Source organism: Schistosoma haematobium, chromosome 2, assembly GCF_000699445.3.
Source record: "Schistosoma haematobium chromosome 2, whole genome shotgun sequence".
NCBI lineage: Eukaryota > Metazoa > Platyhelminthes > Trematoda > Strigeidida > Schistosomatidae > Schistosoma > Schistosoma haematobium.
The window spans coordinates 425795-445765 of record NC_067197.1 but is presented as its reverse complement, the minus strand read 5'-3'; the positions used below and the strand labels follow the sequence as shown (position 1 = coordinate 445765).

Genomic DNA, 19971 nt, shown 5'->3' with positions numbered 1-19971 from the left:
AATTCATATTATACTGCCACGGCTTTTTGTCCTTCCCTTACTGTTATTTTCATCTTTTTATAGTTCAGTCCTACCCACTACCTTCTCGCGTCACCAGTGTTGTTTACGAATTCGAGAGGACGAAAAGCGAATGTCCGGAGCTTTAACCGGGTTGTTGGATATGGAGGATCCACCTAGCGGAGTTCGAAAACCCGCATTATAAACCAATGGTGTACATTGGCCCCAGTATCCTGAAGGAAGAAATGGTGTATGAACCAATTGTTGGTCACCGGCTACCGTGGAACTGCATCTCCTGACTTTGCTCCACTGTCTTTTGGATTAGACCTTTATGTCAATAGCTCGAGATGTAGCCCACTAAGTAAACCACCTGCTTCGGTTTGGTCACCTGGGCAGTAATCCTATCCCTTACATAAATCAAATGATTTATGTGATGCATATCTATTTGGTGCCTCCTTGTACCAATGTTTATGTGTTTGAATAAATAAATGTTAATTTCTAAATGAAATATGGGAGGAATTCACCAATTACGTTTCAAATAGTTGAGTTAAAGTTTATCTCCCCAAAAGATAAATATTGTCGAGTTGTCTTTTCTTCAAATAATTTCTAATTCTATCACTGTAGCCTTAAAATGTTTAAAGGGCGGCCTGCTTGAGCATCTGGGCCACCTGTTCCTTCCATCTAGATATTTCGACAAGTTATCTATTTTTGTTTGTTTTAATATATCGTTATGTTTATTAATTGCATAACCTATTCTGCTGCGTTTCTGAAAAGTGTACAATCTTTCGTTGTCAAAGTTACAAAAAGCTCAATAAGAGACAATATAGTTGCTGGCAATATACAACGAAAAGAATGTACATTATTCAGATGTTCATTTACTGAACTGCTAACATCTAACTGGCGATCACTCAATATTTATCGTCAGGATCGGCCAAGAAGTAAAAAACGGTGACTTGTTGAAATACTTTGTGTTGAGAATTCTATATTTTACCAAAAATATAATATTGAATAAAGCTGATAATAATAATATATTTACTAGCTGTAATGACAAATTGTTCGAAGGACAAATTTAAACTGAAAATGAATTGAAAACTTTAAGGCATTGGATTGTGTTCTGTTTTATTTGGGGAATCGATCACTCGAAAATCAGTCAAGTCTTATATCAAACTCATTGTTTCAATAAACCAAGATAAGATCTAATGGTTTGTGTTTTTAAAAAAAAATCACTTCACAATTCAGTAAGATAAATATTCAGTGCTACCAATGAATAACAATATGAAATATGACATTATGAAACTCTATCATTCGCATAATCTCACTAGAACAATTGGAACCCATCTTGGAGCTTTTCATTAGTGATCTCATAACTGCAATTGCTTAACATCGGTGAAACTTTAATTTATGGATGACATCTGAGCGACGCTAAAGTGGTCTTAAGAATGTCCAGTTACTGACTAAGGCTAAATGAAGGTTTTAAATCTGTGTAAAGAATAAGGATTGTAATTTACAGTTGATAGTTAGGAATAGGGATTAGATTTACGGATTGTCATCACAAACTAATATCAGCCAAAATACCAAGACGCTATTTAACCAAATGAATGAATGAATTTCGCGCCGAAATTTAAGATCTGTTATCTTTTACCTGACTAGTACGTCTATAAATTATAATCTCGCTTTAACATCTTTCAATGAAGAATTTACATTATAAAACGATCCAACTAGTACAATAGGTTCATATAAAATCTATCATATATAAACTAATATGAAAATACCCGACCGTTGTTGCTACCTTGACGTGGTGGTCGAGCTTGCCTATCGCTGTGAAGGAACCGAGCTATACTGGCTGGAACAACCATTCCTCAAGGTGCTAACATCCCAGACAGGTCGCTTGAAGAGCGGTAAGAGTAAAAGCAACAAACCCAAGGTCCGAAGGCGAAGTCGTACTGCTAACTGTACAGAGGTGTGACAGCAGTAAGGTGTTTCCTTCAGACAACCAGCATGAATGACAGCGATGCTGCCTTCCCACAAGAAGGGTTGGGGTTAGAAAAGGTCGACCCTAAAATACACACCTTGCCTTATCCCACGGATATCCGTCTCCGGCGGTAAGGTCTCAACAAGTGCGGAGCTAACACAAAAATTACTCATAAAAAGATCGTGTGTGATCGACATCAAGCAGTTCTCTCTTGGGCACTGTGCTCACACTCTCAGGTCACTAAGACTACCTCCAATATAATTCACTCTTCAGATACCTCCAGAAGAACCCTTTCACGGTGTGGGCAACCGGTAAGTGACAACCGCCCTCATACCTTTAATAGCACTCAAGAATATGACAATCATATTCTATTTTGATAAATCAACCAAAATAAAAAAAACAAACATAGAAAAACAACAAATGATATGAAAATTATTGATTATTTTATTGAATGAAATAAATAAACAAAAATATTCATAAATGTTCAAAGTTTTTTCTCTTTTTTTTGTTTTAATGATTGTCTCATGCCTTGACAACAACAAAAAATAAACATCTTTATCTCTATTTATAAAAAGAAAAATACTAATTCAATTCATCTTGTTGATAATTAAAAAAGTGAAATAACTAAAATTAAAACAACAAAAAAGTCTCATCAAAATGAAAAAAAAATTAATCACGTTAGAAAAAAAGGAGTATCACACACACATGCGCGCACGCGCATGCATACGCACAAGGTCATGAATGAAGATAGAAACAAGTGATTTTTTGGCGCTCTCTCAAATATAAACGTCATGTTATCGGCTTAAAGTAATGAAAACAAAATCAAAAATAAAAAAAACAAAAGAAGAAGAAAAATTAAATCAGTTCGTTATTTTTATGAAAGATATTTTGATGTTAAATCTTTTATTTTCACATATTCCCCATAACATGAATATGGATGTGCACATACTTCTAAATCACGTGTTGTATTACCGAAATTTTTGCCAACATGATATTGATAACCTATTCATAAAAGAAATTGAGAAAAAAAAGAAGTTAAATAATAAAGTTTATTTGTTTACATGACCAATAATTGATGATGTAAAAGAGAGAGAGTCTATTGGAGTTACATAATTGAGGTGCTACTCATTGCCTTCTTGCGTCACCAGTGTTGTTTACGAAAATAGAAAAGGACGAAAACCGAATGTCCGGAGCTTTACACGATTTGATGGTATGGAGGATAACATTTGAAGGAGTTGGAAAACCCTGATTACAAACCAATGGTGTACATGAGCTCCAAGATAATAAAGGAATAAATGGCGTGTGAAACTATTGTTGGTTACGGGCTGCAGTTGCTCCACTGTCTTTTAGGTTAGATCTTTAGGTCAATAGCTCGGGGTGTAGCCCACTAAGTAAACCACCTACGTCGGTTTGGTCAACTGGGCAGTATCACAACCCACACACAAATAAGGCGACTTGTGTGGCGCATATGTATTCGTTGCCCCTTTGTACGAATATTTATGTGTTCAAATAAATAAATAATCGACTCATTGATACAGTTTAGGCTTGAATAAACATAACTGTAGTACAAATAAAGGTTGATAAGGTGTAACATACAACAAAACATTTAAATGATTAAATAATCATCAATTGCCACGATGTAACTGAAATGTTTTCCAATATCATTTTGTCATATTAAGCGTTTTCATACTACACTAGGAACAACCTAGATAAGCTGAAATCAATACTTCACTAGTTATTTATCTTATTCATAAAATAAACATGTCATTTTCCATTTTCCATATGGATTCACTTAACTACTATCATGATTTAAAATCATATATCCAAGTGATATAATTAAACAATTTCAATGAAAACAACATAACTATCAGTTATCCATCATCAATACAATACATAGAACAAAGATAACATCATTTCCGATTACTATACGTCATTATGTTTGATGTTTATTATTATTATTATTATTATTATTATTATTATTATTATTATTATTATTATTATTATTGAGTAAACATACATTTCAAGCAATAAACTATTTAGTGCCAATCAGTTATTTGTAATACCATTTGGAATTCTTTTACATCTGACAAAGATACTACATTGAAGTGAAATGAGTACAGTTGATTTCATTACTATCATTGCATAACTCCAATCATATGGTATTTCTGTGTTCACTAGTTCCAATTAAACGTTTACGAACTTGTGATTAATGATTCAATACCATTGAAGTATTGATTGGAGATACCTTCGTGAAACTTAACCTACTCATATACTATAGCAATTCATCAAGTACCAGATAGTATTCAGTCAATCAATCAGTCAGTATCAACGTAGACGTACGTACGTACGTACATCAGTTCAAGTTGCCATACCACATTAGAAGAGAGATGCAGTAGTCGATTGAGATTCATTAAGGGATTAACACAAAATGTAGTAAAATTGTATTTTGGGTTTTAGAAAAGTTTGGAAGTCTAAATCAATGAATGAAGCAATGTTTAAACATAAAGTGAATTATACATCAAATATAATATATATGTTATAAACTCATCTTACATACTGCCCAATTACTTTCACCAAATTTATTGGGACAGAGTTTGAATTTATAGTCAGTTAGTTGAAAGTATCAGAAGGGGTTTTGTGCAGATTGTAGTAATTTCAATAGTTGAAATCATGAGTCAGTTGAAGCTAGACCATCATGGAAAACCTGGAAGCACTGGACGGCCGCTTCGTCCTATTTTGGGGCTCCTCAGCAGTGCTCATGATCTCAACTGTTGAAATTAGTTGAAAGTTTACTGGTATAATCACTCAACAACAATCTCATAGTAAATGAACTACATATGTTCTACTTATAGATATACTGTTCAAAAATAGTAAACTAACCCTGTAAATATTAGATAGACTATAACAGATTATTGTGTTATAATTTCAGAAAAGTATTCTGCACAGAATACTATACTATACAGAATACCATAAAGACAAAAACTATATAAGTAGTATGATTTGTTTTTACGTAGATTCGTTACTTTATGAATGGAAATTAATATAAGTAAACGTGGAATTTTGGAATATTGAATCTAAAAGCAAAATGAAACAGTTTAGGAAACCCAACATCATAGCAACTGAGAAAATGGAAATTCCTTCTATCAACTATTCCTTAATGAAGAAAATTGGGATCATATCAAGGCTAAGAGATAAAGTATGATCATTTGATCTAGATCATAATATGATCAGATGATGGAAACATTCATCACAATACTGAAGGTTCTATATTAAGAAAAGTCATTTATAGATCCTATTGATAAGTTTTATAATTTTAAGTAAAATAATTTTAATGATATTGAGCTGTGATGAAAGTTTATTTATCCATTCAAATGGTCTTACTTATTGAGTTTGGTATTTTCTTTCTTTTTCCCAATTTATTCTTAAACTTTCAATATTGAAGATAGTGTTTCATTCATTCATTCATTCATTTAAACTCAACACCTGATTTAAATCATACTTCATTTTTCACCTTATATAAAGTACTAACAGTTGCAAGCTACTTGATAGTTGTGACTTAATTGATGAGATAAACAAATTTAAAAGTTTATGATACATTTCTGCATTTATAAAGGAGAATCAGTCAGTCAGCTACAATGTAGGACCACGCACATATATACATCAATCCAAGTTGTCATACCTCATTAACACAACAAGATGAACACCGAATTCATAAAACCAGTTACTTCAATAGTAGTAATATATAAAAGAAGGATTGCATATAAGGATGTGATACAAGGAGAAAGAATTAGTTTGTAGAAAGAAAAATATGAAGCGATTTTAATCTTACGGTTTAAGGAAATATAAAGAGTGTATACACCTACACCATTGTGATCGATTCTGAGTCGTGTTTCCAACCTCTAACAGAACTCAAGACCACTGTAAATAAGTAGAATAATAAGTTTCTATTAGATGATAATGTGTTTGCGTCGAGCAGACATCAGATATACCTAAACGAAAGCTTACGAGCATACAATTAGAATATGCAAGAAAACCGATAAGTGTTTTAACTATGTTGCCTTCATTAACTAAAATTAATATCTAATATGTATGAAGCATATGGCTTTATTTATTTGTTTATTTGAACACATAAATATTGGTACAAGGGGGCACCAAATATATATGAGCCACACCATCCTATTTGTATGTGGGCTTTGATACTGCCCGGATGCCCAGACCGGAGCATCAACTCTATTTGATGCTTCAACAACTGCCCGGTCTACAATACCTCCTCTGGAAGCATATGGCTACTTCTGTAAAGAAAATTTCTTTTTATATTAACAAGTGTATTAAATCATTTTATCTAAATGATAATAAGAGTAGTTTACCTACCATGAATATGACCTTCATAATCTGGTATCATACCTCCTTGATGAAATATTCTTGCACTATAATAATTACTTTTTGGTTTATACGGTATTGAAGTACGTGGACGTGAACAACTGAAATAGCAATTACAATTTATATATGAGAACATTATTTACAAGGATAAGATCATATTCATTAACTTCAATGATCAAACTGTAGTTATTTCAGAAAAAGGTTTTGTGGAAATTTTAGTCATTTCAATAGTTGACATCATGAATCAATTAAAGCTAGATCACCATGGAAAACCTGGAAGCACTAGACGGCCGTTTCGTCCCATTGTAGGATTCCTCAGCAGTGCTTCCAAGTTTTCCATGGTAGTCTAGCTTCAATTGGCTTATGATTTCAACTAGTGTACTTATTTCATTATTACAAATACTGATCTTCTTCCGATAAAAAAATAAGTTACAATATTGAATAGTAAAATCGTTTCAAAATTGTGCTTCAATCACTTTTCATTTCATTATATTGCTCGTTGTTATTCAATAAAAAAATACTACATTTGTTTTCTTCTAGTTTCAAATAATTCAGCAATAGCCATCCTGTTTTGTCCTGGATTTTACCTGGTTTTCTATTCTGAACTTATGATGTGGTATGTAGAGTAAATGGTCATAGATGGAATCCACGACGTGAGCATTGTTGCATTTCATACTCATTAGCTAGATCTATCTGCATCATGGCACTTATTTTCATACTGAGACTCAAATTCTGTACTGATCTCTCTAAATCTCAAAGCTTTATTCATTGAGCAATTGAGTTCACATTGCCACTAATTTGTTAAACGGGTTGTAGTTTCCCAATGGTTGACATCCAGGACTACAACTGATAATTTTTGGTCGTTTGCGCAAGTCCAAACAAATGTCGTTCATGAGTTCATGTATTATCGGTTATTCATATATACACTGATTATAATTTTAGAAATAATTTATTCTATTTTTTAGTATTGTCTGCTTTGTGCTTATCAAAATTTCGTGTATAATCTTATACTACTTATAAATATTCAGTAGTTTCAGTTTGCATACTCCAATACGTGATTTGTTCTGTTAGGAAAAAAAAGCAAATATCCTGTACTTTTAATCATTTAGTTCATTCCTCATTTCTATTACACTGCATCTTCTTACTTCTAACATTTCATATTCTCGTTTGTTTGACTCTTTGAAACCTATTTGTTGTTATCAATTTCCTTAATTTATATAAACGAGGAAACTAGTTTACTTTCATTAAACTCTTACGTTTCCCCTTTCTTGCTTCTTAACATTTATGATACATGTCCAGATTTTATTTTTATGAAATTGTTCCTAGAGCACAATTTTATACGTTTAAATTTTGAAAGCGTGACTGACACCTTAACATACGAGTGATATACATACTAAGTGATGTCGTTGTTTGCCATAATAAGACTATATTTCTAAACAAATATAGTACCATTATTTCTGGAATTTTATGTATAATTTGATGTTTGGGTTAGAGTCTCACCAAGTAATCATGATATACCATGTTAATGATGATGAAAATCACCTATTGGTAAATCCAATTAGAAAAAATGATTTACATAGTATAATAAGAAAATGGATGCAAATTATCTCTGGTCAGACATCTGAATATCTATTAAGAACAGATCAATTCCATTGATCCAATAAGAGATGATAAAAACCTATCTTCCGTCATTTGTAACCACTGCTGAAATGGGTTATAAGATAAATGTTAAATCACACAATGAAGTTTCGTATAAAAGTTACGTAATTCGAATATTTAGGTTTCCTGAAGCTGTAGCTATACAAAATTCATGCATTCTCTGTGTCTTTAAAATAAACCTACCCTGGAACTATTGATTTAATTCCAATATACAGAGCAGTATTGTTTCTATTCTTTTTCCAATATTTTTTTTAAGTTCTAAATGGTTTAGTGTAATGTTTATTTTCAGAATGGGGATTTGTGGAGATTGTAGTAATTTTAATAGCTGAATTCACACACGAGGCTGAAGGTCACGGATTGGAGTCCTGCGTGCGGGATCGTGGATGCCCACCACCGAAGAGCCTCATATTGGGACAAAACGGCCGTCCACTGCTTCCAGGTCTTCAGTGATGGTTTGGCTTAGATCATGACCATTATTTCTCAAATAAATATCGTAGCAAGTTAATTTATGGCCAGATCATTCTAAATGCATTTTGCTAATATATATAACATTTTCCTGGTCATCTTTATTTTCCTACTGTATTATTTATATGTATCGAAAGGGTTAACTGCTATTAAACTATCAAGTTGAGTAATAGCATTCTTATTAGCAAGTTCTTTCTATTCAAACTATAGTCACTTACTCTTTGTATGCTTGGAAAGAAGAAACCTACTACTATTCTGACTTATCATCTTTACGGTTTCATATTTGTTATATTTAATCATAACAATTAGTTCATAATGAGAAAAAAACAATTTAACGTTTATCTTTTTTCTTTACAAACGTCATTTAAAACCTTTTCAACTTACGTGTCTAATCTAGTCACTGGCATATCAATATGATCAAAATGATTTTTACATTCAGCTCTAAATGTTTCTAAGCTACTTTGAGCGGCTTCATGAAAACGTTTAGCCAAACCATGTTCTGTTGTATCCATACGAGGAATAAAACCTTTATAACCTGGAATAGGTGGTTCAGTTGTACGCTTGTTTGAGTAAACACCAGAGTTCCTCTTCATCATATCATCTGCCCATATATTTAAATGATTCTTAACTAAAGGATCATGTGCTATAGGATGAAGGTTAGTTAATAAGTTAGATGATTCTTTTAATTTATTTCGTTTCATCTCAGCAGATTTATATTCTCTGACTAACTGATCAACGCATTCTTCAGAGAGAGTACGATATGTTCCACCAAATTTGAAATTCATTTGAGGTATATCACCTATGAAATAACAACTGAAATATGGAAAGTGTATACGTACCAGAATATCCTGGAATCATTTCCCCTGTATATTTATTATCTCCTGTTGCCTTTGGTAACATTCTTTCGGAAACATGATCATTAAAATTAGATCTTAAAGTTTCGAATTTGCTATTTTCGTCTGAAACAGGATAAAAACGAAGTGGTTCCTAAGGAAATCAATAATTTACTAAAATGTTAAAACTCACTTGAATTCGTGGCCCAGAATAATATGGAAGATCCTACATTTAAAAAAAACGTTTATCCGAAAAACCAAGTTACTTTAGCTATGTCTGATGTTTCTTTTCCAAAAGTATGACCATATCTATACTTAAATTGTGGACAAAATCCCATGTATCTAAAAGTAAAATTAAGATAAGATTTTGTCTTATCACTTAGAATGATCTAGAATATTTGATATATAGCAAAATACCGAATCAAATTATCAAACTTGCTTGTATGATTCAAACATAAGTTTATTAATCAAAGTCAAAATGTCTATAGACTTTGAATGATTTACTTACATGAATGCACTAACAGCATTCATATAAACCAATTCATCGAGTACACATAAGAAACCTTTATTTGTATGGAATTGTCATGATAAGATTTTACGGCTTTCTGCAGATTTCATACTGAAGTTATCAAATTCATAGTAACTTTACGATCCACTATGAACACTTTTATTCTTCTCATACAATCACTTTATATGACTCAACATCAAATGTTTAAGTTGTTGAAGTAAAAAGAGATAGACAACATGGCATGAATATTAAAAATGATACACTCCCATAATTAGAAAATCTCTTGTTTATCATGTTTAAAACTTTACACTTACACAACACTATTATTATTTACCTATTTCATTACAACAAGTTTCCTCTGATGTCAAACGATACCATCACATACTTTATAAACTCATTCTTACCAGCGGCATTATAGAAGAACCTATAAGTTAACCATTTCATATATTTTACATATTTTCTTATAAGCACTTCGAATGTTATTTTATATTGGACATAATTAGCTTTAAAGACATTCGAATATCACGAAACATAAACAAAATGATTACATCAAATGAATAAAATGATCGTTGAACTGTTAATAAGTTTAAAGATATATTAATATATATCAAGGTTTGACTTGATATTTTCAAGTAAGCTAAGCATTGAACACAAAACAATAAAATAATGATATATTTGTGTCATAGTGAGTAGAAATTGGAATTTTTGACTTTTTAAGAATTTGTGAATGATAATTCTTTAAAACAAGTAAATAAATGATTTTCCAACAAATACATCATTACTTTATTACCGAATATTGTAACTCTATTTCATTGCTTTCTATAATGCTTACTTCACACTATCCAATAAATAGTGGTCAATTTCCGGCTACAACGAAGATAAATTCATTTCTTATGGCTATCTAACGAATACTTCAGGATTTCACGGATTTTGACGAAAAGAACAGAGGTTAACAGCAATGATAAGGTCATAGTGAATGGTTATTCATCCGGAATTCCATTAATTATTCGCCATACAACAGAACGACTAACACAAAAAAACAATTCTAAGTAATCCTAATTATAGTTGTGAACTAAGTATATATATATATATCAGGAAATGGAAGAAAATCTAGAAATAACTTGTAAAAAATGCTGTTGAGGTCAATTTTCAGAGAAGTAAACCGGAAGATGTGTTTAACATTTAAGCGCAAGACTTTTTCTCCAGAACTCAGCTGATTAAAGAACTAGATTGAAACACAACAAGCTTGAAACTACCAGGAAACGATCCTCAGATATATTTAAAAACATTGTTGTGGCTTTAAATAAAAACTGCCAACTTTTTAAAATGAATTTATAGCACTGGCCACTATTCCGTTGTATTTTCGTATCAGATGTATGAATATACATAAATAAATATAGAAAACTAGGTAAAGTGTAAAAAAATTGGAGGAATTAACGTGATTCCAACTTCATTTGTACCAAGCCAATAATATATTTTATCTATGCTTCTTGAATTCTGAATAAAAACATGACACTAAAGTCTATAAAATAGAATATTTGCCCGAAGACACAAGTTTATTAGGTTAAAAAAAGATCACACGGGCAGATAACAAGCGTGTACACGAGGCATAGTGCACATTGTAGATTAACAGATGGCGGTTGCGTTTAAATCCATAAGTCCAGCGATTAGAGCTATGAAAACCAACAAGTTGTATCCTGAACACCCATCGAACAACTTAGTTTGACGAATCCCTTACCCTAAAAATCCACACATATTTCTTCTCAACTAAAATATGGCACTACTAGTTTGACAACCAGTTTAACATGCACTGGGTTTAGTATTCCTTTGATCTAGGTTTAGGCTAACTTCATCCGTCTAGTAAAGCACGGTCCAAGCGATTGAAATTGTAGTTTGTAGTACTAACTGACATTTACATGGTTCACAACAGCTTTGGAACGAACCTTAGTGCCTCAGATAGCATGTAACATTGAATTATTTTCACTTTCGTATTAGCTCTGCTCTTTTTATATGAACTTGTGTACCTCAGGTTATATAGATGTCTTCTTTTTCGAATTTTTATTTCCACACTTATGAGCCTTGTGTGGGTTTGCCTGTCACTCCTTGTTCTACACAGTCTCTGCCTCTTTGCCATACTACCAATTGTTCATTTTGAGTTATACTAACGTTTTTCATAAGTATTATAACGATGTAGTATGTTTGCCTCCCTAGGTCTGACTCTCAGCTTCATTTCTCTTATTGTTTGTCTGAGGGAACGAGTGTATGAAACACAGGAATCCAAAACCCATTCCCGTATAAGAACCACTTCATCATATTATCCTCTAAAGTGAATCCAGTAAAATCAAACTGAAGTTAGAGCATCAAGCCACTAAAAACTAAACTCATAAAGACATGATTCTGTTATTTTAAAATACCAAAAACGCTATCCCAAACTAAATTACACTCTCCATGAAGACCAAACTCGTTAGTCTCTATTCCATTTACACTTGGGAAATACCTTGTGCATACAAGGATAAAAAGTACTTTAGTTAGTTGTGTAGTTAATTAAAATGGCTACATAAGATTCCCTATCCGATACATACTTTTGGCCAACACAAGAATTTACATTTTTATTCAAAAGTGTTTATTTAAGACAATGCGCAAAATGATAACTATTGATATACTATACTATTCTAACTAATATTCAACAATTTTTCAATAAAGTCTTGTTATAATAAAATGTAAGTCCAATATGGTTGATAAAAATAATTTACCCAGGCACATGTCCACCACTTTCCAAATTTGCAAACGCCCGACGTTGCTCAAGTGATGGCCCCCCACCATACTCGATTGTTGTCATGTTGATATACGTTCAACTACCCACACTCGGTGTTTCTATCCTAATATGTACCTCAACAAGTGTAGCGAATTAAAACAAATTTCTTCTAAATTCATGGGACTTTCTACTTCTGTGTCAAACAAATTATTTTAGTAATTCATTTTCGTAAAAACGTCTTGAAATTTATTTACTATCGGTCTTCACCGCATTCTAACAATCACTTATATGTCTTGTCTAGTCGGATTATTTTGTAGACGGGCTGGAGCTGTAGCTTCTCTGAATTGTTTAGTTCTTCAACCTGTTGCAGGATATTTTTAAACAAGTTCTTTCAAGCACTACAGTATGATGACTTCGACGATCTTCATCTCCAGAGAGACTCCAAACTGACTAGTAATATACCAGGCATTTCAGGAGAATTCCCGCAATTCTACTAGAATCTTTGTTCGTGCTTATAAAGGAAACTATGTGCGTAAAATATCAGAATTCGGTTTGTACAAAACACAGCTCAATATTCATATTGGGAGGTTGTTGGCAGGTTCGATGACTAAAATACATTGTCAAACAAGTAATGGACTATTGGGAATTAGTATAACTGAATTCACTAGGACCATGCGATAACGTAATGTTGTCACCGTGAGTCTGAGAATTCAAAAATTTCATCAAACTTACCTCATACAGAAACTTCTATTTAACTGAACGCGATTTCGCTAGAGCACCTCTCAGATTATGTCCACTAATGTGGGACAATAGCTGAATATTGTGAAGAACACATATGTAGTTCATCAGTCAATATAGCACACTTTGTCTACCAAAAATTAAACTTCGTACGACTTTACTCCAGATTGAAGTTTATTATCCGTATACAAATTGAAAAGAAGCTCGACTACCTACTGCTGTTTAGATTACTCTCTGTTCAACGACAAACATTTCATCATTTTTCGCAGTAACTCAAGGGTCATGGATTTTGGACCTCCCAAAATAAAAAAAACTCTGAGGGTTCATATTGCCTCTGACTGCAAGATCACCATCAAGCAAATTATGATAAATAATAGCTTAAATATTGTGTAGCCTGGATGCATGTGGAATAAATTACTATGAGTGTTGAAGACACATAGTCATGAACATTTACAAAAGATTAGGACGGTTTTGTGTGACCTGTTATATCAAAACCCATGATATATTTGGCACATCGGATATAAAACAACATAGTGTCATTTAAACACACATCCGATCGAATCACTTTATTCATTTTCATTGAATAGACACATTTGTGTCATACGAATTCCGGAAATTTATTTTTTTTCCTTCAAGGTTTTGGCTCTAGAGGAACTCCATCAAAGTGATACTCGTTGATTTTCGTGGAGTTTCCCGTGTCAGACGTACTTCTCACTTCAATGGTAATTGTCCTACCACAATAAAAGAGTCGATTCCAGTAAAAGTGGAAGCTACTCGTGGATATGCATTTTGGGTGCAAAACTGTGATGGTGACGGGGATCCAGTTCGAATGGTGGCTTTAGTTACTTCAAATCTCAAACGAACAACTGGTATATTATGTGTCTATTCCGTTGTGTTTGTTGTAGTTTATTGCTGCACAGGCTTTCTTCACCTGCAATAATTGCTCTGCATGAAATATAAGGGCTAGGTCAAGTTGCATTCAACTGTCCACTGTATTTCGTGCTTCATCACAGATGTTGACGTCTTCATAATCCAGTCGACCACCAGAAGAAAGAGAAGGGTTGAATATAGGCATCCTTGTCTGACTACGGTCCTAACTTGGAATACGTCGGTCCGCTGTTCTCCTTGCACGACTTTGTATCGTAGTCCGTTGTATGAATTCCGTATGATGTTGACGATTTTCTTAGGCAAACCATATTGTCGATGAAGGTAACACAAGGTTTTCCTAGCCACAACGTCAAACGTTTTCTTACAGTCCAGGAACTCTATGTATAGTGACGAGTTCCTTCCGATTGATTGTTCAACGATGATCTGTGGTGTCGCAATTCGGTCTGTGCGCGATCGGTCCTTACGCAATCCAGCATGTTGATCTCAAAGTTGAGCGTCTACTGGATCTTAGGAATTATCTCGAAGATAATCTACTGCACTTCCTACCTAATTATGATGATTAGAAGTATTCGTTTCAGTTTGATAACTAGGAATTTCCGAAATGTTGCTGTTTGAGGCAGGTAGAACTATATGAGCACAAATGAACGTATTATTTTTGTAATGCGTATTCAGCGAGCAATCAAGTACAAGGCTTTTATTAGTTCGTACAAATACCATACCAATGTATCAAAAAAACTCCACTCTTTATGTTGATGCTTATTGCTGCCCAACATCTGGTATGCTGAAATCATTACTTATTTATTCTCCTTCCAGTTGTTTTTCACAGTGATTCATGTTGACAATAAGAATGGTCTGAAACTTATGATAGAGGAACAGAATAAGAACACCAGAATGTGGCTATTTATTCGTCAACACCTTCTAGTGAAGAATAATTCCTCCAGAAATTCGGTCCATTGATCATTTTATTCTCGCATTATGAATAATACAAAATAAACTGCCTCTGAGACTCAAGATTAACTCCTGTAGTCAGGTATTATCATATTCTTAAGCAACAAAATACAATTTTCCTTCTATTTTTTTAGTAAAACCACTACCGTTATACGTTTTTTTATCATGTGATAGATCACTAGTATGATGTAATTTGGTCACATTAGAAAGTTACTGTGACTGTTTCATGTCTACATTAGTTAAGACTGACATGAACTCGTTTTATTGAATTGTCAACCTGCATACCATAATTTTGTTGAATTAACACAGTCCATAACATGACTTGATTTTACATTACTTACTTGTAAATCTATGATTTTGATCTCTTCTATAACTTTGGGATTGCAGTCTCATTTTATTTTATTAGTTGAGATCATGATTTAATTGAAGCTGGACCACTATAAAAAACTTGGAAGCACTGGAAGGCCGTTTCGCCTGACTGTGGGAAGCTTCACTAATGCACATCCACGATCCCGTCTAGAAAGATTTGAACCCGGGACCTATCAGTTTCGCGTGCGAGCGCTTAACCATTAGACCGATAAGCCGGCCGGCATCCAGCAGTGTTAATTTCTAACTTCAACTAATCCACTGAATTGAGCGAGACATACACCATTGTCTTCAGGGACTTAGTATCTCATAACAGACCCGTCTGAAATCCACTGATCAGTACTTCTAACTAGAACTCCTGAAAATACTCCTTGAAACCAGTCATTAGTGAGCATATATTGATAAGTACCAGAAGGCGTTTTATTGAACATTATAGTAGGTTCAGTTATTTGCCCTGGTTACCGAGGCAACCCCTCACTTGGAATTCTCAAGGTCAAAAGAAAGGAGCACAACCAAAAAACATATTACTCCGCGAAATAAAGACAGACAGACATGACAAGAATGAACAATAACTGAATAGAACTAGAAAGGAAGGCTTAGGAGAGAGTGGATTGGAGAATGCTGGTTGGTGCTCTAAGACCCATTAGGAGTAATAGGCGTAAGTAAGTAAGTATGAGTAATCTCAATAACTGAAGCTAGATCAGTCAGTTAGTAACAACGTAGAAGTTCGTACGTACGTACATCAGTCCGAGTTGCCATACCACATTGTCCATTCAAATCCCGTGGTGGTAGAGGTTGTAAGAGTATAATCAGTAATCGGAAACATTGGTGTTTGAAGCTGTTATTCAAGAAGTACAATTCAGTGAAGCAAATTTCGTAAAGTAAAAAAAGAGACAAGGAGTATTCGGGAGATTAGAATTTGACAGGACGTAAAGAGTGGATGCACCTGCGCAATTACGAACGATTTTGAGCAATGTCATTCAGGGTCTCTAACTATCGGTTGCCATCATATGGCGGTCCTCAGTCAGGTAATCTACACCTACCAACATGACACAATCTACTTGTCAGTCACTTCATGGATTTGTGCCATGTTTTGTTCTGACTACCCCCAGCTTTCTTCCAACCTACTCCTACACCACAAAACATCGCTCGTCGGGGCAGCCGGTGGTTGGGCATACGTAACACGTGTCCCAGTCATCTCAACTGTTGAAGTTTCACTACTTCATCAATTGATTTGTCATCCTTACCTAGTACCCGTTTCCTAACAACTGCATTACTTACTCGATGGTCCCACGATATACGAGCAATGCTTCGAAAACACCTCTGATCAAATACTAGTGACCTACGGATATCCTCTACTCTTACCGGCCACGTTTCACTGCCATAAAGTAGTACAGAACGAACTGCTGCACAGTAAACCCGTCCTTTGGTTGATAGACGGATATCTCGCCTACGCCATAAATGACGCAAGTTGGCAAAAGCTAGTCGAGCCTTCTGTATCTTTGCTGAGATTTCGTCACACACCAGACCACAAGGACTGATGAGATTTCCAAGATAAGTGAAGGGGTCGACACGCTCAACTACTTCACTCCCTATCATTATTTCGAGTGTCAATACAACCCAAATATGAAGCAACATTTTACATTTCGAGGGAGAGTATCGCATCCTGAACATGCTTGCATTGTTGCTTAGAGTTGTCAGAAGACTTCATTTTGTCAGCGCCTTCACCAAACAGAACAATGTCATCGGTATATTCTAAGTCAACAAGTGAACCTCCTGGTAGAAGTTCAATCCATGGAAATTTAGATGAGGAGAGTGTCATCTCTAAAAGTACGTCAATGACAAAGTTAAACAAGAATGGAGAGAGTGGGCAGCCCTGACGAACATCACTTGAGATAATCAATTCTGATGACAGTTCGCCATAAGCTTTCACTCGACCAGTTGTGTCCGAGTAGAGAGCCTTTACAAAGTTAATGTACTTCTTTGGTACTCCTTTCAATGACAAACACTGCCATAGAACCTCACGATCAACAGAGTCGAATGCTGCTTTAAGGTCAAGAAATACTACTATTTTGGGGCGTCTGAATGTGTGTCTATGTCCTAGGACCTGACGTAGTGTGAATATCTGGTCTATACAACCACGTCCAGGTCGAAAACCAGCCTGGTTTTCTCTAGTCTGCTCTTCACGAGCTTTAGTTAGGCGTCGAAGTATTATTAAAGCTAATATTTTAGACACTATATTAGTCAAACTGATTTCTCTGTGATTGTCACAAGAGGACTTTTGTCCTTTCTTATGGACTGGCACAATCAGTGATTGAGACCAGTCAGATGGGATTACGTCCAGTTCCCAAATTCTACCTAAGACCTCAGTTAGTCTCACTGCTAATACTGGACCACCATCCTTAAAAATCTCAGGAGTAAACCTGTCAGGGCCTACTGCTCTCCTAATACCTAATACCGGTCTCCTTAACAAGTCTGAACAATTGTCTGCTATTACCTATTGCCGCTGCCTTTTCCATCTCTCTTGCTTTCGCTACCCACCACTGTTCACAATCATTGCGTAGGCTTCCTGTCAGCTTGCGCTTAAGCTGACTCTGCTCTTCGTTATGTTCAGAGCCAGATGGAATGAGTTTTCGAGCATCTATCAGTGCGGTAGGTGCTGCTGAGATCCAGTGTTGCTCCCTAACCTTACGGTTTACCGTACTAGTAGATATCACTGCTGTTTCCACAGCTTTTCGGATATCATTCCATCCTGCCTCAGGGTGGACATCACCTACATGGCTGCCTAACTGTTTTCCTAGTTATTCCTGAAATATACTCTTAGCTTGACTATTATTAAACAGGACCCTAACAGGTTTCCTTGCAGCGTCTTTCCTACGTCCAGTAAGACGCAGGCAAATGCGCGCTCGCACTAGAGCATGATCTGAATCTAGGCATGTGCTCCAGAATGAGCGACAGCCTTCTATCGAGCCCCTCCATCGGTGGCTGATAGTGATGTGATCTATTTGGGTCGAACGTTGGGACGAATGAGGGGGTCGCCATGTTAAAAGATGTTTTTCCTTATGCTTAAAGTTAGTATTTGCAAGGAACGGGCGGTTATCTGAGCATTGCTGCAACAGACGGTCGCCATTATCTGTCCTTTGAGCCACGACAACATAAGATCCACCTAGGTGTCTTTCCCTTTCCCTTAGTTTACCTACTTGAGCATTAAAGTCACCAACCACTATTACTACTTCAGAGCGCCTAGCTTTTCGGAGATGGTCGGAAAGCTTTCCGTAAAACTCATCTTCTGCCCCAGGACTCAATGCTATACCTACGCCGGCCAGTCCACGTGAAACAGCATCTGGGCTTCCAGATACACAACGTGTGAATCGAGTTGGTTCTTTGTTTTCAGGAGACCAGGAATAACGTTCCGCGTACTTGAATCGTTTACCTTAGCGGTGCGAGGTAAAAAAAGTCGTGAGAAGGGTTAGTCGGGGAGATAAGAGTGGTATTAAGAGGTGAAGTAGGGATTTGAATGTGACCAACTTGGTTTCGTGTGCTGTTACGGGTATGAGGGCTGGTTTCACTTCCTGGCTGCCCACACCATGGAAGGGTATTTCCTGAGGAACCTGAAAATGAAATTGGATTAGTGTTGGTCTTAAAGACTTGGGAGCGTGACCGCAGAGCCCAAGGGACAACTGCTTGAGGCCGGTTGCGCACGGCCTTTTTGTGGGAGGTTTTTGACGTGTTAGCTCTGTTCTTCATAGAGCCCCTCAGACCTTGAGTTGCTGCTTTTAGTCTTACCGTTCTCCAATCGACCTGCCTGGCATGGTAGAACCTACAGAAACATATGTTCCAGCCAATATAGCTCGGTTGGGTCATCACGATAGGCAAGCCTGACCACCGCATCAAGGTAGCAGCTACGGTTATGCTTTTTTCTTTGGTCCCTCATTATAATTTCACCATAGGCACTCTATTATCCCACTTTTGATCTCCTTATTCTACTAATTATCAAATGTCATAACTAAGAGTAATTTATTAGTATAAAGTTGTTTTTTTCTGGGTACAATAAGTTAATAACTTCTGTTCAATAAGATACAAAAAACATTTGGTTAAAGCAATTTAATTGTGCACTGAAACTATGTTCAGAGGAGAATATTGAAGAACTATTAATCATAGTTCGAAGATGTCTGTGGGCAGATGTTCCCCTCGTTTTATCAACGATTGTAATTATCAGTGTACATTTACATCCCAAATAACTTACATTGGAAGGAAAGAAAGGACGGTTCTTGCATTCGAATCCATAGCTGTTATTACATTACCGTTTTCAAGAAACGTGCATCTATATATGCTTTAAGATTTCTTCCTTAGAATTTTCAAATTTGGTAGCATATAAGCGTTTATTCATTCTAACATTTTCGAATCCCTCCATATTTAATGCCTTCATCCTATTAATCTCCATTAATAGGATATGAAATAC

The 19971-nt window shown here is 35.1% G+C and overlaps 1 protein-coding gene across 2 annotated transcripts; it reads right to left on the bottom strand.

The window, feature by feature from the left end:
• Nucleotides 1-2395: 2395 nt before the first annotated feature.
• Nucleotides 2396-12740, bottom strand: MS3_00005990 (uncharacterized protein; the record flags this gene model as incomplete). 2 transcript variants are annotated; one of them, XM_012940580.3, is made up of 7 exons in its annotated part: nucleotides 2396-2971; nucleotides 6341-6450; nucleotides 8858-9272; nucleotides 9313-9460; nucleotides 9500-9532; nucleotides 9573-9648; nucleotides 12568-12653. In XM_012940580.3, 7 exons carry the CDS (start codon nucleotides 12651-12653, stop codon nucleotides 2844-2846), a joined length of 996 nt encoding a protein of 331 aa, XP_012796034.1. In that variant the 3' UTR covers nucleotides 2396-2843. The 2 variants fall into 2 exon arrangements, with proteins under 2 accessions (XP_012796034.1, XP_051067197.1); XM_051214077.1 differs by having other exon boundaries at nucleotides 9500-9648; nucleotides 12568-12740.
• Between the last annotated feature and the right edge of the window lie 7231 nt (nucleotides 12741-19971).